This window comes from Chionomys nivalis, chromosome 7 (genome assembly GCF_950005125.1).
Source record: "Chionomys nivalis chromosome 7, mChiNiv1.1, whole genome shotgun sequence".
NCBI classification, from domain to species: domain Eukaryota; kingdom Metazoa; phylum Chordata; class Mammalia; order Rodentia; family Cricetidae; genus Chionomys; species Chionomys nivalis.
In genome coordinates this window covers 53528166-53551770 of record NC_080092.1, presented here as the reverse complement: position 1 = coordinate 53551770, position 23605 = coordinate 53528166, and the positions used below count along the sequence as shown (strand labels likewise).

The 23605-nt window shown below is 43.4% G+C and overlaps 4 protein-coding genes across 11 annotated transcripts in view; 3 read left to right on the top strand and 1 right to left on the bottom strand.

Annotated features, from left to right (window-relative positions):
• Nucleotides 1–17: 17 nt before the first annotated feature.
• Med31 (mediator complex subunit 31) lies at nucleotides 18–7321 on the top strand. The gene is made up of 4 exons (XM_057775820.1): nucleotides 18–100; nucleotides 1139–1216; nucleotides 1492–1588; nucleotides 6214–7321. The coding sequence occupies exons 1-4, from the start codon at nucleotides 73–75 to the stop codon at nucleotides 6404–6406; spliced, it is 396 nt and encodes a 131-aa protein (XP_057631803.1). The 5' UTR covers nucleotides 18–72; the 3' UTR covers nucleotides 6407–7321.
• A 746-nt stretch (nucleotides 7322–8067) lies between these two features.
• Txndc17 (thioredoxin domain containing 17) lies at nucleotides 8068–10497 on the bottom strand. 2 transcript variants are annotated; one of them, XM_057775818.1, is made up of 5 exons: nucleotides 10208–10497; nucleotides 9807–9884; nucleotides 9629–9710; nucleotides 9144–9219; nucleotides 8068–8384 (listed from the first exon to the last, which is right to left on the bottom strand). In XM_057775818.1, the coding sequence occupies exons 1-5, from the start codon at nucleotides 10398–10400 to the stop codon at nucleotides 8316–8318; spliced, it is 498 nt and encodes a 165-aa protein (XP_057631801.1). In that variant the 5' UTR covers nucleotides 10401–10497; the 3' UTR covers nucleotides 8068–8315. The 2 variants fall into 2 exon arrangements, with proteins under 2 accessions (XP_057631801.1, XP_057631802.1); XM_057775819.1 differs by lacking the exon at nucleotides 9807–9884 and having other exon boundaries at nucleotides 10208–10432.
• A 203-nt stretch (nucleotides 10498–10700) lies between these two features.
• Nucleotides 10701–23605, top strand: part of Kiaa0753 (KIAA0753 ortholog) — a 54615-nt gene continuing 41710 nt past the window's right edge. For 3 of the 7 annotated variants that reach the window (XR_009057429.1, XR_009057428.1, XM_057775811.1), the window contains exons 1-4: nucleotides 14043–14804; nucleotides 15413–15558; nucleotides 19720–20320; nucleotides 23018–23124. Coding sequence is in view for 5 of the 7 variants with exons in the window: in XM_057775811.1 (XP_057631794.1) it covers nucleotides 15466–15558; nucleotides 19720–20320; nucleotides 23018–23124 (801 nt within the window). In the remaining 2 variants the exon portion in view is untranslated. Of the gene's footprint in view, nucleotides 10778–10968; nucleotides 11007–11563; nucleotides 11612–14042; nucleotides 14805–15412; nucleotides 15559–19719; nucleotides 20321–23017; nucleotides 23125–23605 lie in introns of those variants that run through there. The other 4 variants (XM_057775812.1, XM_057775813.1, XM_057775816.1 and 1 more) reach the window with 4 other exon arrangements.
• Nucleotides 11021–14038, top strand: LOC130878053 (collagen alpha-1(I) chain). The gene has a single exon (XM_057775817.1). The coding sequence runs from the start codon at nucleotides 11159–11161 to the stop codon at nucleotides 14036–14038; it is 2880 nt and encodes a 959-aa protein (XP_057631800.1). The 5' UTR covers nucleotides 11021–11158.

Genomic DNA, 23605 nt, shown 5'->3' with positions numbered 1-23605 from the left:
TTCCGGCTCCTCCCTCACCATTCGAGGCTGCGGATCTGTTGGGCTAGTTGTGTTTGCCGCTCTCTGCCGGTTATGGCCGCGGCCGTCGCTATGGAGACAGGTGCGTTAAGCCCTGCGCCCCGAGTCTTCACCGAAGGAACGGTTCTCCGCCCCGACCTCCTCTCCCGTTTCCCCGCGCGGTCTTTCAGGCTTAACTCTCATCCTTCGATGGGGAAAGGCGGTGTTGTCTCTCAGATTGTGGCGTGTGTGAACATCTTTGCTCCCGGACTGCTCAAACCCCCCACTCTTTGGTTCCCGGGCCGGGGTGGGGCTGAGGGAGAGGACCGAGCCCTTCAGCTGGTCTGCTCTTCGGAGCTTTTCTCGTGAACGTGCTTTCGATGTCGGTAACTTGGGTATCGTTCTAATACGGATTACCGTCCTCGCTCCGCTCTTTAATCATTTTTCATCTTGCTTCCTATATGGCGCTTTGTTTTTGCTTAACGTACTCACTGTTAGTAGTAGTGGTTATAACGCATTAATATATGGGGCGGCACAGCTATTATCTCTGTTAACGACCTTCCATAGTGGCCTACAGGTGGTAAATATCCATTCCATTTATTTTCCTCAACTAACTTTAGAGAATTTTTTTTTTATTATTTTGTTTTTTAATTAAAATTTCCACCTGTCCCCGTTTCCCATTTCCCTCCCCCTCCTCCCAAATACTGCCCCCTCCCCCCAGAAAATTTCTTTATTGTGTTTGTTTTGTTCTGGAGAAAGGGTCTCACTATCTACTACTGTCAGGACTAGAACTAGCGTCGTGCACCAGGCTGGCCTCGATCTGTCTCCCAAATGCTGGGATTAAAGGCGTGCACCACCACGCCCAGCTTGTTTTGGTTTATTTTAAATTAGGCTCCACTCTTAGATTTCTAAAGAAGTTTCTCTTGAACTTTGAATGTTTTTCATAAATTGATACGACATGCGGTGCATGTCAGAGGACAACTTGTGGGAGTCTTTCTGCTACCCTGTGGGTTCTAGGGATTGACTTTGCTGCAAGCACCTTTACCTGCTGAGCCATCTCACTTTTATTTTTGTTTCTACAAATCAACATTCGTATCCTGACTTTATTTTGGGTGTTTTTTTTTTCTGTCTTATCTCCTAGATGATGCTGGAAATCGACTTCGGTTTCAGTTGGAGTTGGAATTTGTGCAATGTTTAGCCAACCCAAATTACCTTAATTGTAAGTTGAGTACATCATTAAGTTGAGTAGCTAGCTGTTGATGATTTTTAACAGAAGAGATGTAATTCATAAGAATATTTACTTTGATACGTTTGAATGGGATTTTTACTTGCACTGATCTGTAGGTAGTAACTGAGCAAACAAGAACTTGTGTTTTTTAATTCCTTGTGATTTGATGGTAGAGATGTTAAAAGAGCTGCTTTATTAGAGATTACAAGACAAGACAGTGGTCCAACAAATGGTTGACATGCAGATTGTTTCTTTATGCCTTTCAGTTCTTGCCCAAAGAGGTTACTTCAAAGACAAAGCTTTTGTTAATTACCTTAAGTACTTGCTTTACTGGAAAGAACCAGAATATGCCAAGTATCTAAAGTAAGTTTAATTTTTATAATCTTAAATCTGTGTATACTTTATTATAAATACAAAATACTGATACTTAGCAGTTTTCTCAGTGTCAGAATGGAAAACTGTTTTGAGTCATTCTGCTTTTAGTTAACGTAAGACATTGTCATCTCTAACTTGGATTATTGGAGGAATCTCATTTGTTTCTGCTACCATTCTTACCTCACTCCCTTCAAACCAAACGAAGCCAGACAGCTGTCTGTGGAAGCCAACTTACTCTCTTAGTAATATAAATCAGGATGTGCCACTTGTATTCATGTAGGGTAAAATCCAGTTAACTGGTTTTAGGCTGAGGCTCTAATGTGATTTGGTCTTGTCTAACCTTGTCATTTAACCCCCCTTGTCTCTGTGGTTTCTAATCTTACCAACCCATAAAGTACTAAAATGCAGCGGCACAGCCAGAAGCTGAAATGAACACATAGGAAGTAGTATTTTCTGGGAATCTCAGACTGTCTTTCTTTATAGTGTCCTGTGTGTCAAGCACTGTGCTAAATGTATTGTGTACATTAACTCGCTGTAAAAAAACAAACACGGACGCTATCAAGCTGTTCATAGACAGTTTCATTATAGGACTTACTAAACTATAAGAAACATTACAATCACACAACTGCCCCTTTTAATGGTAAAACAAAACCTTGAACTCACATTTCTGCTTTGTCTTAAAAAAAGAAAAATAAACTGGTATACACCTTTAATCCCAACATTTGGGAGGCAGAGGTGGGTGAATCTCTGAGTTCAAGTCCATACTGGTCAACAAAGCTTCCAGGACAGCCAGGGCTACACAGGTAAACCCTGTCTTGAACTCCCCCTCCTCCAAAGGGGTGAACAACAAAAAATCCAGAAGTTTAGCCTGATGTCCTTTTAATCTAGCTCTCAGGAAGCAGAGGCAGGCTGATCTCTGTGGGTTCGAGACCAACCTGGTTATGTAACAAGTTTCAGGCCAGTCAGGGCCACATAGACAGACCCTATCTTAAAATTAGAGGAAAATCACTTTTCTGAGTTGATTCTGGGCTGCCTGAGAACTGACTGCACTCCAATGTGCCCTTCGTGATGCAGTTGTTGGTTCCTGCAGGAATCCGAAGGGAAGACTTTACACTATTATTAGCAGATGATAACGCTAGTGCTAGCAGATTACAGACTGGGCATTCAAAGTCTTAGTCATCTTTAAGTTCAGACTCCCCAGCAGTGTTGTTGGCTGGTGAGTAGCCATACTCCAGTGAGCATATGTCACTGTTAGAGGCAGCTCACTCGGTTGACAGCCAGAGCTTCCTTATATTGTGATCAGACAGACTTCCTTGTAGCTCTAACCTATTTGTTGTTTTTGTTTGCTTGTTTTTCTGTTCATCTATGTCCTCTTGGAGACAAAAGCTATAGATGTTTAAATTCAAGAGAGGTTGGAAATTAACCCCTTTTGGGCAATTTTATTATATCTGCACATGGTTCTAGATTTTTAAAATGGTTGTCAAAATTTAAAGATGGGAAGGTTTTATGGAACAGAATTCCAACTCTTGGAACTTGGGAAGAATTCCAACTCTTTTTCCCAGGTAAGCTGCTGTCTCTTCCATACTTCCAGCATGTGGCCTGCTTACTAATAGCTAGTGCCTGCAGCTGCAGTGTTTTTCTTAAACATAGGTTCTTAGCGGCTTTCAGTCAGTTTTTTAGTGCCACGTTTGCCAGAGTTCTCAGGAATCTTTGATTATCTGGCAGTTCAACAACAACAAAAAACAAAACAAAAAACAAAAAACTAAACATAGGTCAGGCAAAGTGATACATGACTTTAAACCCTGCACTTGGAAGGAGCAGAGGGAAATCTCTGAATTTGAGGCAAACCTGGGCTATATAGTGAGACCCTGGCTCAAAATAAAATAATCTGGGAGAGGGAGGGTGGCTAGAGAGATGGCTTAAGTGTTTAAGAGCACTTGCTGCTCTTGTAGAGGACCCAGGTTTGGTTCTTAGCACGAAATGGTGGTCACATCCATCCAAAACTCCACTTCCATAAGTTCTGATGCCTTTTTACTCTGAAAGCACTATACATACATGATACATAGACACAAGCACCAAAATGCCCATTCACATAAAATAAAAATAATAAAAATTTAAAAACAAACTAAACATAAGCCTTCAAATGTGCTCAGGGTATCACAGACCACATGACATTTCTGTTTTTTGTGATAATTCAACATGGATGACTACTTTTTTTGAGTGGAAGAGGGTTGGGAGTCAAACTGTTGACTTTCTGAAAGCTTTCACCAATTAATATCCACCAGTTATTTCCATGAATTGAATGCTGTTATTATTGTTGTTATTGGTTTTTCAAGACAGGGTTTTGAAGCTTGTCCTGGACCTCACTCTGTAGACCAGGCTGGCCTTGAACTCACAGAGATTTGCCTGCTGAGTGCTGGGATTAAAGTTGTGTGCTTCCACCACCACCCGCCTGAATGCTGTTACTTGACATCTCTGTTTATGTCCTGTTCATTTAAAAATCAAAATGTGGGTCTTTCCATTTGTACTCTTCTATTTCATCCTGTAGACTTGGAGTTAATGTGTTGTAGCCTTTCAGAATATGCATAGTCCTTAGTCCAATGTATTTAAGAACACTGTTTTCTACAAAATAGATGAGGAAGCCGCCAGGCGGTCGTGGTGCACGCCTTTAATCCCAGCACTGGGGAGGAAGGGAGGTTGAGGCAGGCAGATCTCTGTGAGTTCAAGGCCAGCCTGGTCTACAAGAGCTAGTTCGAGGACAGGCTCCAAAGCTACAGAGAAACCCTGTCTCAAAAAATAAAATAAATGAGAAAATGATCACTGCCTAAATTCCAGTTACTTAGTGCTACTTAAAGCCATTCTCTTGCCAGTCACATTATTTTACATACAAAGAAACTGAACTTAAGTTTAAATGCTGTCTTTAAAGTCAGAACTGAATCTTTTAAATTATGATGTGCCATGAAAGAGAATTAGTATAGTGGGAGTAGAGCATTCTGGGCTATTACAGTTACAGACAACTCTTTATTTGGACTATAAATAATAGCCTTTGCTGGAAAGGAAGCATAGCAGTGTTCTGCAGTGGAGCCATAGCCATCCCTACCCTCCACCCCATACCCCCTTCTCATTTTCTTCTCACCTCCTCATCCTCCCTCCTGCTTTTAAAAGCTCCAGGACCAAATTAATTAGCATTGACAAGAAGAATACCCCAGACAGGCAAGCTGTAAAATCTCAACAGCTGTTCAAAGGAGGGAGAATGGAAGGGAGAAGGAAAAAAAGCCTTGCCCCTTGAGCTAAGCTGAAGGTGGGAAGGGAGGCAAAGAAAAAATATGGACACCCAAAACGTTAGGGAAGGCATGCTTGGCAGAGAGATAGGAGGAAGAAAAGAGAAAGTTACACTTTGTCTTGACTTTTCTGAGTAATTCTAAAGGGCAGACAAAAGCTGCATTGGAATGAGTGCCAGGATCTTCACTTTGATAGAACATTAATATTCGCCTACTATGTAGTCTATAGACCCCATTATTATGTAGTCTGTAGATCCCATAGATTCTGTCTATTGTCTCCTGTTTCTAGAGTGGCATCCAGTCTAGCCCTTATATGCTACAGTCTAGCCCTTATATGCTACATTTTATCATCCTGTTTTCTCCTCCTTTACTCCCTTTTTTCTCCCCTCCTTTATTCCCCTCCTTTTTCACTCAAACTGTTTCTTTCTCACTCTGATCAAACACTGACTTGCTACTTTGTTACTTTGTTCTTCTTGGTTTGTCATAATCCAGAGTCAGGTGAAGTCTTGTTTGTCCCATTAGTGATCATTTTTATTTTGGAGGAGAGATCTTTCAGTACAACCCTACATGGCCCTCAAATTCTGTCTACTTTTCTTAAGTTTCCTGAGTACTGAGAGTACAGGTCTGTGCCCAGTAATGTATATGATTCTTGTGGAGTTAGTTGACTCATATAAATAAGGTTACCCTTTTATGATTCCTAATGGAAAACCAGTAACTATTTATTAAACATATAACTATTTTCAAAGTCTTTTTTTTTTTTTTTTTTTTTGGTTTTTCGAGACAGGGTTTCTCTGTGGAGCCTGTCCTGGAACTAGCTCTTGTAGACCAGGCTGGTCTCGAACTCACAGAGATCCGCCTGCCTCTGCCTCCCAAGTGCTGGGATTAAAGGCGTGAGAGCCAGTGAGATAGCTCAGTGGGTAAAGGTGCTTGCTTGCAAACCTGACGAGTTGAGTTTGATCCCTAGGACTCTCATGGTGACCTCCACAAGTATCCCATGGCACGTGCTCACTCTCCCTCCCACACAAATAATAAATGCAATAAAATTTATAAATTAAAAAGTGTTCATGTTCCTCACTTAAACTAAAAGAGTATAGTTTATCTACCAATTTTGATCCTGCTTACCAGTTTACTGGGTTGTGTGGTCTTGGGCAAGTTACTTAAGGTGTTTGAACTTTAATTTTTCATGTTCTGAAATAACACGGTGGGAGTGACATCGCCAGAGGCACTACATCAATAGAAATGGTAGGCTTGAGATCATTTTTAGGGGAGTATCTGAATTGAACTTGGATGCCTTAAATTATGTTGATAATTAACTTACAAACTTAAACCCAGGTACCCTCAGTGTTTACACATGCTAGAACTGCTTCAGTATGAACACTTTCGAAAGGAGCTGGTGAACGCTCAGTGTGCGAAATTCATTGATGAACAGCAGATTCTACACTGGCAGCACTATTCCCGCAAGCGGATGCGTCTTCAGCAAGCACTGGCAGAGCAGCAACAACAGAATAACACAGCAGGAAAATGAAGAGCTGGGACAGACCAGGCTCTTAGGACATGTATATAATGTATTGCTATGTACAGTACCGATAAAAGATGGTTCTTCCTGCCCACCTTCGTTATGGTAGCACTCAGAACCGTTAGTATTATTTTTGGCCACAAACTTTATATTGTTAATAGATTATTTGTTAAACCAGAATTGTTCTACTTTGATTTCTCTGGGGATTTGTAAATTTCAGTTGCATTTAATAGAACCAAGTGAATAAGAATGTAAATGTTGGGTGTTATAGAGCGGTTTAAGAACATGGGCGCAACATACAGGGGTACTGAGATCAGCTGCTCCAACCATCTCAGGAGAGAGGAGACTGTAGTCAGGAATTACATGAAGATTCCTTTCTACTGGAGAGGACATACTCAGTTGCTCCCAGCTTTTTAAGATAGATGACCTCTAGTGGCAGGGAAAGACTGGTAGTTAATGACTAATTGGATTCTTGTTCTTAAAGGTATGAGCCTCAAATACCTTTCTTTGAAAAAGTTAGCACTTATCCGTTAAGTACCACAAGTAGGCACTGCCTTAAAAAGCTTCTTTTAATCTGTTTCAAAATATTTTTATCTTATGTGTCTGTGTGAATTGTTTGCATGTGTGTGCACCACGATGTGCCTGGTGCCCAAGGTGGCCAGTAGAAGAGAACATCAGATCCCTGGCATGAAGTTGAAGGTGGTCGTGAAGTCACCATGTGGTGCTAACTATGTGGTGCTAGGAACTGAACCTGAATCCTCTGCAAGAGCAGCAAGTACTGTTAACCACCGAGCCATCTCTCTAGCCCTTATTTTTTCTCTGAGTCAGGGTCTCACTTTGTAGCCCAGGCTGCCTTGGAATCTGTGATCCTTCTACCTCAATCTCCAGAGTACTGGACTTAAAGATAGCTAACTAGGCCTGGCTCACATGCTGCTTTTTTAAAAAAATTATTTTATGTGTGTGTGAATGACCTACACAATGTATGTCTATACCACTTGCATGCCTGGTTCTCTCAAAAGCCAGAATAGTCCAGATCCCCTGGACTTGGAAGTTATAGACAGTTTTGAGCTGCCACGTGGGTTCTGGGAATCTCCTAGTGAGTGCTCTTAATCACTGAAAGACCTCTGCAGTCCACATTCTTCTTCTAATTGTAGAATAATAATTGGGCTTTTCATTTGCAACAAAGTCTGGTCCTGTATGTAGTCCACCCCTTGCTTCTAATTTGTGATTGATTGCTTTAGCCTCTAAAGTAATAACATGTGTATCACTATGCTTGACACAATTCTTTTTTGAAGAAATTGAGATTTAGACAGTAACTTGCCTGTGGCTAAGAGAACCAGCCTGTCTCACTCCAAGAGAATCACATTTTAGACAATTGTGAAACAAAACTGCCTGAATTAAGCATATACATTCTTCCAAGTGTCTTCCCTAAATGGTTTTAGTGAAGTTCTGCATTTCAAAGGCACAAAATGGTTTTGCAAATACACAGAATTTAAAGTAACAGATCCTAACAGCTGCAGATTTTTTGGGAGTTAGTTACTTTTTATCTTCAGTATATCCTCTGAGCTACTACTGACATACTGAAGACCTATTTAACTCAAATCTTTTAGATAGCCATGTGTTACAAAGCTAACTGGAGATTCGTGTTTTAATTCTTTATTGTTTAAACATACACTGATCAATTCAATCAATTCTTTTAAGCAAACCAGGAAATCAAGACACAATTGTGATCATCAGTTTGTTTTTTTGTTTTTGTTTTTTTTTTTTTGAGACAGGGTCTCTCTGTGTAGCTCTGGCTGTCCTGGAACTAGCCATTTAGACCAGGCTGGCCCTTGAGCTCACCAATCTACCGGTCTCTGCCTCCCAAATGCTGGGATCAAAAGTGGGCTCTGTCACCACCCAGTGCTATCATCAAATCTTAATCTTCAGTGAATATCATTTCCAGGAGGTTGGCCTGAAGGCACTCAGATTCCACAAGTTTTTGAGGCTGTAAAAAAAGAATGGTTGAGTTTTAACCACTGCTATGAAATGTTATTAGGGGTGGAGTGAATTCTACTTTGAAGGACATTTTGAACATAGAAATATTGTCATCAGAAACCATCAGCTAGCCAAGCCTGTTGGTGCACACCTTTAATCCCAGCACTCAAGAGGCAGAGACAGGCAGATCTCTGTGAGTTTGAGAACAGCGTGGTCTACAGACTGAGCTATAGAACAGCTGGGGCTACACAAAGAAACCCTGTCACAAAAAAACAACAAAACTAATGGAACTATTAGCTAGTTACAACAAGCTTTATGAAGTAGTTAAGATACTTAAGATGAATCATTAAAATACTTGGCCTGAAGGGCCTTAAAATTCCTTACCAGGAAGCCCCATAGACTGGAAACAAGAGATGGCAAGCCCAGTGCCATCTCCTTCCCTTGACTCTGAAATAAAGGGGGAGCCCTCTTAAACCTCAAAAACAGAGTTAGAAAACATTGGCACGGGTGCTTTCAGGAATGAGTCAGCACTCTGCTGAACAAAGAATCTTAAAGGCAGCTGGAATATGCTCCCTAACCACTATCTTTTTCATTCTTAATAGTTAATTGGGACTAGCAGGGGAATGGGCACCAACGTGTGCTTCTGATGAACTCTGAACAACAGTGTGATGTTGGGAGTTAAATGTTAGACTTTCTCCAAACATGAATCTAAAACAACTTGAGCCTTAACGACATCATAGCCACGACATAAAGGTAGATAGATACTCACCGTTCCATATTTAAGTAGTGTAGGCACTGCGGTTAATTTCAGTTTTTGTCTGAAGTCATTATTTGGGTCTTTCCAGCTATTCCAAAAGGAAGGGATCATGAAAATTACTACTTGGTTTATTACACTTTACTCAGCCAGGAATCTATATGTAGTGTATTAGTAATCATTGCTTTTGGTAGAGTTTAAGCATTTTAAGGACTGTAACTTAGTATCACCCTCTACAAAGTTTACATTTAAAGTGTGGGTAAGATAAAATACAAATGTAAAGTCAATAGCGTTCTGAACTTATTCCAGACCAAATTCAATTATACTATGTGGCTGAACATAAGCATTAAATTTGAATTCAGTAATTCTAATTGTTTGGCTTATCCGACATTACCTAAAACACAGAGCCTGAGCAAATACCTGAGGTCCTTTCCACCCAAGTTTTTAAGAACTAGTCCATGTCTGGAGATGTTTACATGGTGGTATACATGATTACTTACTAAGATCTGTCTCCTACTTGGCAGTAGATGAACACGCAGTCTTCCGTAACATGCTTCAGCCCCTCTCGAACGACTGGCTCAGCTTTTTTTAAAAAGTTAAAGTAATTACACATCAACTGCGATAGCTCGTGCCCTGCCCCCCCTTCCCTTCCCCTCTCCCCAGTCTTCGTAGACTAACCTCCAGTAAGAATGAGGATGTTAAAGTCATGTGTTCTTTTCTGGACTGGAGAATCACTAAGTCCTAGTCCTGACTGTCCTAAGACACACACGCAGAACATCATAAAGCATAAGTACTTGCTAATGTAACGACCAACTCATGAGTCCTGTAGGACACTAATCATTTGGGACCGAGAATTTTAAAAAATCAGGTTCCAAATCTGAGTTCACGATAAAAATGAGGGCCACGCTTGGGTGGAGCGAATAAAGACCTAATGGGAGACAAGGGGACAGTTCATACTCTTCTACAGGTCTACGGAACTAAGATTTCATCTTTGCCCCTATGATCACACTTTCTGGCGTTAGTCGGGGCCTTCTTCCCAACACTTAATGCAGTGCAGCAACCCCCAGCCCCAGTCTCACCTTCCACGCAGTCCGGACACCAGCTCTTCCCTTCGGCATCCTTAGAACCGCTGAAGTAGGCAAAAATGGTCTTGCCCTGGTGCTCCTTTACAGCCTGGTCGAACTCCTCGAAGCCGGACACGCTCACTTCCTTGTAGGTGGCCATCGGTTCAGTCTCGAGAGTTGCCTGGGAGGCGCTCTGGGATCCTGCCATCTCAAGGCGGGGCCCAAGGAGGGCGTGAACAAGTTTCCGGGTGGGAGGTACCACTGGAGCTGCATCATGCTACGGGAGCCTCGGATGGCCATGATTCGGCAGAACAGTCGTTTTGATCTGCTGGAGTTTCTTTTTGGCGCCAGCTCCCTTCTGACATCTAGACTTCTGACCTGGTCTGGTCCCCATCCTGGCCTCATGTACAGTAAGCACAAAATTCGTTGCAGTACAATACCTTGCTCCTCAGATGGCTCAGGAAGCTCAACGGTTCCCAAGCGGCCCCACGCCTGTTGCCATGGCGACTGGGTGAGAGGCCGGAAGCGAGGCCTAGCTTCTGGTTGCCTGTCCATCTCCGGGTCGCTGCGCCTCGCCTAGGCCAGGTGGGCTCGGGCCGGAGGCTGGGGGAATTGTGGGAAGCTGCGTTAGGCAGAGGGGACAAGCGAGAGGAGTCCTTGCCCCGGCTTGTCTTCTAGCTCCGCCCCTCCAATTACCTTTCCATTTGTCAGGCTTTAGGGGGGCCGGGACGCGGGGCGGCGTCCGGGACTGGGCGGGGGTACGGAGAGAGCTAGGAGGCAGAAAGGCGGCGAGGGCCGGACCCGAGTGTTGTGAGTGCGTGTGCGGGGCATGCTGTCTAGGGGAACAGGTGCAAAGGCAGCGTGCCCGAGGTTGCGTTGGGGAAAGGAATTGTCCCGGAGCTGCGAACCCGGCGGTGGGCCACGGGGCCCTTGCTGGAGCGGCGCGGCTGTACTCTAGCAGCAAAGATGCCGGCTCGAAATGTGGTGGCCGGCAGGTCGCGGCGGGGTGTTCGGCCCCTGTGGGCAAGGAGGTGGGGTGCAAGGATGTCCCGAGGCTATGGAGGAAGGCGCTGGGCGAGGTCTTCAGTACGGCGGATGCGCTCCGCTAGCATGGGGAGGTTGCAGGATGGTCGGCCGCCTTTAGGGATGAGACGAGCTATGGAGCCCGCAGTACCCCCTGGGGTGAACAAGGCCTTTGGGACACCTAGGACTGCAGGCTCGGTTGAGGCAGCAATGAACCCCGGAGCAGTGTGGGTGAACGGGGCTGTGGGCGAGCCAGAGGTGATTGGGCCTGCTGGGTCTGTGTGGGTGACTAGATCTGGGCAGGAGGAGCCAGAAGATAGTAGTCCACCAAGCTGTGAGAGAAAAGGTCGACCAGGAACACTTGGCCACGAGAGCATCCTGGAACTGTGGTTGAAGGTACAGGCTATGAGGGTAGCTTCAGGATGCTGGGAAGGAAGCAGAGTGGAACTCCATCCTGTTCCTGCAGGAGAGTGGCTAGTCGAAAAGGGTGTTCCTGGGAGAGCTTCCTGGATAGAGACCAGCCGAGATGGTGTCACAGGACCCTGGGTGAGAGGACATACCAGGGCATTCCCTCGCGCCTCAGGACTACCCTCAGCTAGGGGAATAGGGGCAGGTTGTGAGAGACCCTCCATCTTCTGTAGGCAGGGACAAGCTGGAAAGCCGCCTACTGCTGTGGGTGGACCTGGAGTAGTGGAGAAGATAGGCAGTGCTGCCTCGGGCCCTTGGAAAGACAGACAGACTGTGGGGGTGCCTGTGGCCATAGAATGGTCTGAGGCTGTGAAAACGTCCAGAGCTGGAGATGTGATGGAATGTGGAGGCGTACAACAGGGAGGGCAGTCTGTGCAGGTTTCTGGGGCTCTAGCAGAAGAAGCTGTATATGGGCCTATGTTATGGGGAAGAGGGCAAATTGTAGGGCCCCCTGATGCCTTGATGGTCTTACCCAGGACCGTGGAAGATGAAATTTCCTCCCAGGGAGCCACAGGGTTGTGGCAAAGAAGACAAGAGATGGAGGATAAAGGTTCTAGGGGTATTCCTGGCCTCAGGGCCATGGGGCAGTCTGTAGGAGTGCCTTGTGCTAGAGTAGAGGGAGCTAGATGTGGAGGTGACCCAGGGTCCTGGGGAGCTGCACAGGCTGCAGAGCTGTCTGCTTCTGAGGAGCAAGAGGCAGGTTCTCGAGGTGCCCAGGGCCTGTGGGGTATAGAACAGGCAATGGGAGCACCCAGAGCTTTGGGCAAGGAGGCAGATGATGCGAGTGTTCCAGGACTATGGGGAACAGGCCAGCTGCCAGGCTTGCAGACTGTGGTGCTGTCAGGAGACAGGGGAGAAGAAACCAGCTATGATGTTTCAGGCCTGTGGGAGAGGCAGCCAGCTCTGGGGACTCCTCTGGCTGAGGCATTACCAGGGCCAGTTATGGAAGAGACACACGGTGGGAGTCTCCTAAGCCTGTGGGAAAGAGAGCAGGTCATGAGAGAGCAAGAGGCTCAGGGGCCTGCAGCTTTAGGGGTAGCCGGGGCTATGGATCAGGGTGACAGTTGTGGAGCTCTCTTGTGTCCTTGTGGGAGGGGACGGGCTGTTGTGATGCCAAAACACACGTGTGCCCCAGAAAGAGTACCCTCAACTCTGGGTATACCTGATGCCTTGTGGGTGTGTCAGGAGAGCAGCTCTGCAGATGCCTTGAACCTGCGAGAAAGGGCTCATGCTGCCTTTGGGAGGCCTGTGGCTCCTGAGGAGTGCTTCTCTGTAGTGGAGGATGCTGAGTCTGGGCCTCTCTCAGGTTTATGGGGAAGGAGACAAGCTGTTGGGGTTCCTATGGCTCCTGAGATACCTGGTTCTCTGGAGACAGAGGCTGGTTCCAGAGGTTTCTTAGGCTTGTCAGGGAGGAGTGTAGGTATACCTGTGACTGCGGAGGTATCCCCTGCTGGTGTGGGCATGGCTTCCAGGACATCTAGTTCTGTGTGGGAGTATATTAACTCTAGGAGAGTCTCAGAGTCAGTGGAAGGCAAGGCACCTACAGGGATATCTGTGACTGTCGGGCTCCCTGAGGCCATGGGGGATGAGACACTAGCTGAGGGTTTACAAAGAAGACAGTCTGCCTCGATGCCTGTAGCTACTAGAATTGCCACAGCTGTGGGAGAGCCCCCAGCTTCTGGGCTCTTTGGGCCTTACAGGGTAGTGGATAGTGCCTGTGGAGAAAGCTCGGGGGCATGGCAAAGAAGACTCAGAACTGATTTGTCCACTGCTGCCAGAGTTCCTAAACTTGAGATGGAAGCAGGCTCTGACAGTGTCTCTGATCTGTGGAGGAGACAGTGTGGGACAGTTCCTGAGGTCGTGAGAGCAGCACTTCATCAGGGGATGCTTGCAGCTGCTGGGGTTCCCGTGGTTGGAGGTGTACCTGCTGCAGTGTGGGTGACTGGCTCCCCCGGAGAGGAGGCCAATGGAGGTGTCTCTGACCTGACAGTGGTTAGGAGACAGTCCACTGAGGGAAGAAGGGCATCAGGGGAGGAAACAGGGAGTAGAGGGATCCTGGGACTTTCAGGGAGGGGCCAGACTGTGGGGATGTCTTATTCCCGTGAGCTTGGTGCCAGGATGTGGGGCAGTCCAAGGTCTGTGGGGGAGGAAATAACCTATGAGAATATCCCTGGAGTATCGGCAGTGAGAACACCTGTGCCCTCAGTTTCAAGGGAGGAAACAGGCCCTGGCCATTTCAGAGATATTCTGCAGGGGAATGGGGGCAGAGCCACAGGAGTAGCCCATGAAGCTAGAGTGAGAGCGAATGATTTAGGAGAGAGGAGGGAGGGTGGATTGAGGGGCACCTTCCAATAGCTATGCAGAAAGCAAATTGGAAATCGTCCTGGGATTCTGGGAGGGAAGAGGTTGGGGAAGCTTGTCTTGGGTATAAGTGAAGGAACAGGTTAGTTTAGGGACCTTAGGGTTTCTGGAGAGATACTTTGTGGCACTGTCACTCAGGGGGTGTGCAGGGAAACTAACTGGGAGACTCCTGGAAAGACTGGGAATGCATCACAAGGAGAGGGCTATCCCAGGACTTTGTATAGGGAATGGTGTGGGGTGGGTGTCCCCGGACTTGTGCATGAATGTGTGTGTGATTGTCGAGGTGTACAGTCCCAGCTCTGCAGCTTCTTCTGTGGCTTCAGCTCAGTCCTGTAGCGCCAGCAGGCCAGTTGGCATTGCCTTGCTCATGTGCCTTCCGTCTGCCTCTTGGATCATATCTCTGTAGTCTTAGAAACAGGGAATCATGTACAGTTATCTTTACGTTCCTACAAATGCATCTGCCTTTAAGAGGAGCCGGTCTGTAAACTTCAGATTTATTTTTTAAAAATTTAAGCTAGGTTTTTTTCCTCTTCACCTTGAATTTCCCAGTTGACTTACTACTATAGGATTTTTTTGAGAGAACAAATTCTCCAGTGTATTTCAAACTTAGAGTTTCTCAGAAAATTGTTCAATACGACCATGTTGAGTTAAATTGTTGACTATGTTCAAGTACTGATTGTGGGAAATAAAGAGTGTCAAGGCCCTCGAGTCTCAAGGAGCCTTGTCTAGCTGGAAAGCTGAGGCACAGACCTTGAAATAGGTAAATAACTGTGTGTGAGGACTTGGCTAACCCTTGAGTGACAAGACCATTCAAGTATATTAAGACTCTTCAGAATAGAAAGAAGGATGAGGGTGGGGTTTTTATACCTTCTTAGATTCTTCAGTAGCTGTGGGCTCACTGAGAATGTATATAGGGTGCAGATAATGAGGGAGCTAAACACAGAGAGCCCATTCATCTGGCTAAATCCCAGCTCTATTTAGAATCGCTCAGAACTTTATCTGAGTTATGTCATGGAGGAATACATTCTGCTCTTTTGATGAGTCATTAGGATTTACGTGTGTAGAGCATGCATATGAAACTATCTGGTCACAACAATAGTTTAGCATAATAGAAGTAATGTCTTACTGTAGACCCTTGGGATCTGAAATGAAAATGGCCGGAGGGATTATCATGGAAATAGTAGCTCCCTGTTCTTTTGAAAATGAGAATTTCAAAAGTGGTTCCTTTTATTAATATAAAACAGACCTGTTTCTAAGCAGTCATTCTTGCATGAGGTGACTGTGGATTCACTCTGGAGTGCTGCTATATAAGCGTGGGATTGTGGGTTGCTTAATCTGGTGTTTAACTTTAGACATGTTTCATTTAAGAAAGATTTGCCTGAAGACTCGGTGGTCACTGATGTTCTTCATCACCTGATGTGATGGGACCAAGCCAGCCAGCTTCTACCTGTGTTCATCTAGCATCCAGTATCCAACTAGATGGAAGAAGTGACCCCAGGAATCTTCAACCTCAGGTTCTTCTGCTGTTTTCCTCCTGATACTTATTATAAAACATATTTTATTTTATTTTAAACATAAAGAAGAGTTGAAAAATTAAGACATTGAACATTTTGACACTATTTTCTAGATTCAGCAGTTTTTAATAATTTGCTCTGCTTTCGTCTGCTCAACCATCTGTCTCTAAGGTTTGTGTATAAGCACACCAAAGGAAGCTACAAACATTGATGCTTCCATTTCAAATATTTCAGAACATTCTAAAAATGAACTCTCTTACCTAATTGTACTATTATCACATGTACCATTATAACTTAAAGAGAAAAACTTATGTGTGTGTCTGTCTGAGTGTATGTGCACACGTGTGTGCACTTTTAGAGGCCAGAAGAGGGCGCTGGACCCCCCTTCCCCAGGCTACAGTGTGAAGCCTGGTACCCCTTATTTACAAATAGCTATTTAATTGCTCAGTCTTCAGGTATGTGAGAAGCAGAGAGTTTAGTACTTGCTTAAAGTATTTGTGTGTCTAACCCCAATGATGGATAGGTAGTTCAAATGCTATGTTCAAAAGTTGCAGGTTAAATTTTTTTCTTCCACTCTCATTTTTTAGTGTGGTTGGTTTGGTTCACTATTTTTTTTTGTTGGTATTCCTTTTTAGGGTTTTCTATTATCTTTATGGAGCTGTATCCCCCCCCCTTCTTCCCTTGTGTATGTGAAACACTAACATGCATTCACATGGTTCCAATACAAACCTGTGCAGACAGATATGCCCAGGGAAGTATTGTCCTCCACCTACTGTTCTTTTGTTCTTTCTATTCTGTTTCCATTCACATCCTACAGATAACTAATCTCATTAATCCCCATTTTTCTTTGTCATTTTCTTTCTGTCCTAAGGACCAGATGCATGCACATATTCTTATGGCATCTTCTTTTCTTGACATTACAGCCACTCTTCTCCTTTTTTTTTTTCCCCTAAGAAATCCCCCACACCAGATCCTAGAGCTATTTCTAGAGACATCCTCATGTCTTATTTTTCTAGCACAATATTCTGCAGTTGTCCCAAAATTTATTCCATGGTCAGCTCTCCATAGAGAGATTTCAGTAGGTTGATTTCAGTAGTTGGCAGTTACAAACCATATATAGTAAGTAAGCCTTATTATGTGTATTGTTGGGAGTACATCTGAATGATATCTGTCTTAGTTAGGGTTTTCATTGCTGTGAAGAAACACCATGACCATGGCAACTCTTATAAAGAAAAACATTTAATTGGGGTGGCTCGCTTACAGTTTCAGAGGTTCAGTTCATTATCATCATGGCAGGAGCATGACAGCATGCATGCAGGTGGTCACTGAGAGTCCTACGTCTTGTTGGCAAGGGGAAATTGACTGAAACAGTGAATGGTATCCTGAGTATAGGAAACCTCAAAGTCCGCCCCCACAGTGATGTACTTCCTCCAACAAGGCCACACCTCCTAATAGTGCCACTCCCTATGAGATTATGGGGCCCAGTTATATTTAAACTACCACAGTATCCCAGAAGGGATACTAGACTGCTGGGTCAAAAGTAGCTGATATTACCAAGTTACCCCCAGAAAGGAGTGTGTCTATGTCTATTACACATTCTCTCTTGTTTCCTCTCTTCCCATCTCCCCTCCCTCTCTTTTCTCTCTCTCTTTCAGCTCTTCTGTCTTTCCCATTTCCTGTGCTTTTTTAAATGTGTATGTGTGTGCCTATGTGAATTTATGTGCATTACTCTGTGATAATATGTTTTACCATAGCCTTAGCAAAAGCATGTAGTGTTGTACTCTTATTTTATGGAATTTTACTATCTTTTTATAAGGCTGAACATTTTAAAAAGATTTTTTAAGTTATGTGTATGTATGTAGGTTTGTGTATGAATATGTGCACATGAGTGTAGGTGCCTGTTGAGGTCAGAAGCTTAGAGTCCCCTGGAGCTGGTGTCATGGGTAGCTGTGAGCCTTTTGACATGGGTGCTAGGAATCGAACTTTGATTTTCTTCAAGCTCTTTACTGTTGAGTTGTCTCACTGGCCCAGGTTGAACCCCCCCACCCCTCCCACACACATATTTCAGAATCGTCTCCTTTCCTTTCACTTCTCTCCTCTGCCTTTCCCATTTCCTATGGTTTCACACTTTTCTTCCTGTTTGATGTGTCTGTGTGTGTGCCTGTGTGAGTTTATATGCGCCATGTACATATAGGTGTCTGAGGAAACTAGAAGAGGGTGTTGATCACCTCAAACTGGAGTTACAGGCAGTTAGAAACCACCAAATGTAGGTGCTGGAATGGAATTTAGGTCCCCTGCAAGAACACTAAGTACGTTTGACTGCTGAGCCATCTCTCCAGCTCACTGTGGTTTCCTTTTTAACCTCAGTTAAGGAGCCCTTTGTACTTGCAAATTGTATTTTCTTCTAGTTTTTCAGTTCTTTGGTCTTTGTTTGTTGGGTATTTTTATTTGCGTGCTTGTATATTTGTCAGTTCTTAACCAGGGAGGCATTTTAAAAGATTTTTTTTTTAAATTCTTTTTGTTTTTGTTTTTTGTTTGAGACAGGGTTTCTCTGTGTACCCCTGGCTTTTCTGGAATTCTCTCTGTGGACCAGGCTGACCTCGAATTCAGAGATCTACCTGTCTCTACCTCCTAAGTGCTGGGATTAAAGGAGTGTGCTACCACTACGTAGCTGAGAAATTTCTTTTAAGATAGTCAGATTTACCATCCATTTAGCATTTCACTTTCTATCATGCCAGAGATCCTTTTATTAAGCATGGATTTTTGAGTCATGGTTTAAAAGACTTTTCCTTCTTTCACATGAAAGAGGAGTTCATCAATTTCCCGCTCCTCCCAGTGTGGATATCAAATTCTTGAGGTGTTGGATTATGTTAAGAGGAAAGACTAACCAAATAAGGTTACAGATTTTTATTAACCATTTTTTTTAAATCTGTGTACCTTTCAGGTTTTTGTTGTTGTTGTTATTTTTTAGTTAGTGGATTGTTCCTGCTCTTTCTCACCCACCTCCCCCAAAAAGTTCCTGAAGTTTTATCATATACATGAATTATTTGCTCTGTTTTCTGTCTGCTCAACCATCTGTCTCTAAGGTTTGTGTATAAGCACACCAAAGGAAGCTCCAAACATTGATGCTTCCATTTTAAATACTTCAGAACACTTTAAAATTGAACTCTCTTACCTAATTGTACCATTATCTCACTTAGAATACAAAATTTATTGTGAGTGTTGGGGAGATCTCCCAGTAAAGGTATCTTGAGAGTGGGTCCGCTGAATTCAGCAGCACGGACTCTCTTATTTTTCTTTCATGGGCAGGCCTTCTTATGTTTTAAAGTATAAAATATTTTTCTTGCCCGGTAATCCTAGATCACATTACTTAACGTAAGAAAAGAATGTAAAAGAAGGACAACAAGATAAAACAAAATCCTAAATACATATCTGTACTAATAATGTACCTATTAGTGGAAAAACTAGAACAATTTGTTTAAGAGTTGTAGCTTAGTTTGAAAGTCTGGTTTTTGAAGACAGGACGATGTAGCTGTGAAAGTAGTCTTAAAAGCCATCAGAGATGTGGAAGCATGTTTATGTTTAAATATAGAACATCATAATGTTTATCTAGACGATGAAACCTGGTAAGAACTCAAGTCTGTGTAAGCCTGGGTAACTGGACTATTTAGAACAAGGTGCTTATATGGGTGCAGAATAAAAGGTATGTCTAATGACCAGAAGAAAATCTTGGGAGGACCTGGGGGGTAGCAACAGTGGCTGTGTGATGTGTGCCTGTGAGGCTTTATTTATTTATTTTTTTTAGGAAAACTCTAAACCAGGGTCTTTGTGACTTGCTAGACATTGACATCCTGAAACAGGAGAGATCTGTGGTTGGGAGTTGAAGAACTTACTGGTTGCTGCATGAAACACTATAGGACAGCCTTTACAAGAGGACCAGTATGCTGTTAGCAGGCAGAAGACTATTACTGCAGCACTAGGTGACTTAGTACAGAACCCTGTTTATGTCATTTATGCAGGTGATTGGTTCTATGGGCACACTAGAAAAATATCTTTACATACAGATAATCTTCTGAGCAAAATACTAGAAACTGGAATGTATATTAGCTGTGCAATATGTTATTTTTCTAATGTGAGCTTGCTTTTGTTTATTTCTTAAAGAACCAGCTGCAGTTTAATAGGAATGTTCCTACACATCCCAGCAACTTGGCAGTCCGATACTCATGTCCACATGCAATTAAAATTGAAAAACTGAAACACTCCTATAATGAATTATATCATTGTAAAGATGTGGATATTAGAGCTGGACATGATCTAAGCAGCTCTGTCTCATTTTCTGTCATATCAGAAGAGAGGCTTAGCTATGCTGTTCACCTAGCCAAAAGAGATGTAAAACGAAGACAATTTGAAGAACACGTGAAGGATCATCTCAGAAGCCAGCCCCATAGCTCTCACAAATGTGTACACGTCGGGGTGGAAAGGAAGGACTCAAAGAGTCAGGATGTCTGTCATTGCAGCCACCAGCCATCCAAAGTAGACATTTCCAGCTCAGGTGCCAAAGTTTATATATACACATCTCATCCAGGACGATCAGATCTTACTGTGCCAAATTCACCACCTACCCATGATCCAGGACTTCAACCACAACCCAGGATAGAGGAGCACAAAAACCTGTGGGAACAGAAAAGCCTGCTAGAAGTTCAGCGACTCCGAAAGGAATTGAGCAGTTGTATCCATAAAATAGAAGCAGTAACTAAAAAAGGTGAGAAAAACTGATTCTTCATTTGATGAGATATGGTGTAGAATAATTCAAACGCATTAGTTTTGGGGAACCCTCCCCCAACACACACATACCAAGTTCTGCTGTGAGCTGGTTGGTTCAACCACTGTAGGAGAGTTAGGCTTGGAGACTGACCTGGACCTGGGTCTCCTTTCTTTGAGTTGGCTCTGACCTTGCATTTCCTGTGTACAAAGTATTCTTTAGTATTTGCTTTGTTAATACTGAAGTGCTCCTGGCAAAATTATGTTTAAGTTGCTTTAAAAGACCATAGAATATATGTATTATAGATAAAGCTACTTCATATCTGACCATACGGTAGAAGGGAAGAAGTATAATCATACACTATTTTCACAGAAATCAGTAATCTCGGGGTCCTTGCATTTATTTGGGAAGTAGTAGATTCAGGAGTAGAGAATAGGGTTACTATAGCCAACAAGTAGGATGTCAAGCCCAGCTCTTTAGCTGGAGCATGAGGAGTTGTGTAGCAAAAGGCGCTATTGGGCTATGATAATACATAGTCAAAAATTTTATTTTGCATTTAAAGTTTATGCAAAATGTGAACATATAAATATATGTGTGTTAGAGAAAATTAGTAAAGGACCTTGTTGGTTGACACAAGATAAAACTACACATTGAAGTGTGGCTAGATAGGAGACAAAGGCTGGGTACAAATTTATCTCCTAGTTTCTCGGAACCAGCTACAAAGAAGCTGCCACCTGTTGCAGACCAGCAACATCTAAAACAGAAAAGTGCAGCTGCCTGAGAAAACCAACTTACACACACACAGCCAGTCTTCCTATAGAGCATGTTATATGATTGAGCATCATGGGTGGGCCAGAACATCACCACAGAACACCCCAGAAGTATTGTGGTTTGTGTCATGGTATCCATTAGTGTCAGTCTGTGACATGATCCCACCAGATACTTTAAGTAGAAGCTAGGCTACCAGGGAACAAAGCTCCTAGGTCTCCTGCTCCGGCGGTCTGGCCTAAGTCCAGGACCTTTAGAACTGAGCTTTGGAAGCTGACCTGGTTTACTTTGTTTATGTAAATTTTTAATGGATCATCAGTACTTGATAACTATAATGACAATGTCCTGACTGGGGCAGATGACTAAAAAGACACGTGAATATGTAGCTTCAGTTTTTGCATTCAGTAGCTGTGCTTCCCAAGCCCGGGTGGGTGTGTTGAATCACCTTCAAGGTGCCTTGCCTAAAGCAGTTCCTGTTTCTGTTCTTACAGGTATGTGAACATGCATTTTCTCCCCACTGTGTAACCAAATGGAGGCAGCAATAATTGAGCCTTAAGTTTCCCCTGTGGCTCTTACTTGTATGTGCAACTTCTGGCTTCAAAGTTTTGCCCTTCTTAGCAGCCTAATTGCCTTATTGTTCTTGTTTGACTCTTTTTTTAAAATCTGGTGCTGAAACTTAAACCCATGCATACTTGGTGAGTGTTGTACTGCCAAACTGCACTACACACCCTGTCCTGCAGCTGTTCAGTCCTAAAGAAACACAGAGAAGCTTTTATTAATTACAAACTGTTTGGCTCAGGCTTATTATTAAGTAGTTCTTACAACTTAAATTAACCCAGATTGTTGTCTTTGTTTAGCCACATGGCTTGGTACCTTTTCTCAGTGAGGCATTCTCATCTTGCTTCCTCTGCATCTGGGTGGCAACTGCATCTGGCCTTTCCTCTTCCCAGAGTGCTCTTTGTCTGATTGCCCCACCTATACTTCCTGCCTGACTACTGGCCAATCAGTGTTTTATTAAACCAATATGAGTGATAAATTTTTATAGTGTACAAAAACATAATCCCACAGCATTCCTCTCTCATGTGTAACATTTTATTGAGAAAATTAAATTCAGAATATACTTACACTTGCAAAGTATTACTTCTATCAAAGTGTCTGTTAAGAGTTTTGTAGAAGAATTTGTGTAAATATATTTGAAAACAGTGATCTAGAAGAAGTGTGTAGATTGGATTTCCTAGTGGATTTCTGCTGGAAATGGTTTTTGCTGATCTTTAAAAAATATGGGCAGTTAGTGTGTACAAGAGTGTGCTTCTTCACACATAGATGAAGACTTAGACTTAAAATCATTCAAATGATTTCGAGACAGGATTTCTCTGTAGCTTTGGTGCCGGTCCCAGTCCTGGAACTAGCTCTTGTAGACTAGGCTGGCCTTGAACTCACAGAGATCTGCCTGCCTCTGCCTCTGCTGATTTTAGCACTTCTATCTTAATGTGCTAGAGAAAGAATTTCTCATTTGGATTCAGGATAAGAAAGTAAGAATACTCTTACTTAGCATGAAAATAATCCAGTAAAGTTTTTTTGTTTTTGTTTTTGTTCTTTTTTAAATAGAGAAAGCTTTGTGACTTTTGGCTCAGTGTAAAGGGATTTTGAGACAGTAAGAAATGCTTCACACTGAGGTCCAGTGGGGTTTGTCTCAGTGAATTCTGATGTGCAGTACCGCTTGCCAGCATCTTCTTGTCCCTCTGTTTAAGTCAGTACACAACTCACACTCAGGCTTAGCCTTGGCTATTGGAGGGTAAATCCACTAAGATAGCCTCTTTGTTTTCTTAGTAAGACTCGAGGTCTTCAGCTATTACTCCATTAAGTTTTTAAGGTTTCTTTGAGTTTCTTTGTGTGATTTTTAACCTAATGTGGGGAAAATACTTTCAGATAGACTAGAGGAAGTTTTGGATCCAGATGAAGAGCATCGAATCCGAGTGAGAAGACAGGAACAAGCTGTGCGCTGTGCTCGCATGCTCTACGTTCTCCAGCAGCAGGTGAGGAAGAGCTGGGGAGGTGGAGCTGGGGAGGTGGAGCTGGTGGTCTGCATGTGGTGCTCTTAGAGACTTGGAGTTTTCCTTCTGTCACGGAAAGATGAGCACAAAATGCCCTGCATAAATTCTAATGGATTTTCAGGCTTAATTCCCTGAACTCACAGACAAGTAATTCACATTATTTTAACAGGTGTGTGTGTGTGTGTGTGTGTGTGTAATGTGCATATGATCAGGCTCCTTAAACTGTTGCTTTTGACTTTGGAGCCATAGACTACTGAATCTACTAAAAGCCATTTTTTCCTTCTGAAAAAGTGCTTGCTCATATGCACCTGAGTCTTAAAGACACTTTCCCATGTGTCTTAGAAAATAACATGGGTCATTCTTTAGTTCGTGCTAGAGAATGAAGACTGTTGGCTCAGGAAGTATTTAACCGTTGATAAACAGGTATTTGCACTGGATTTTTTTTCCTGTGTGTGTCTGTGAT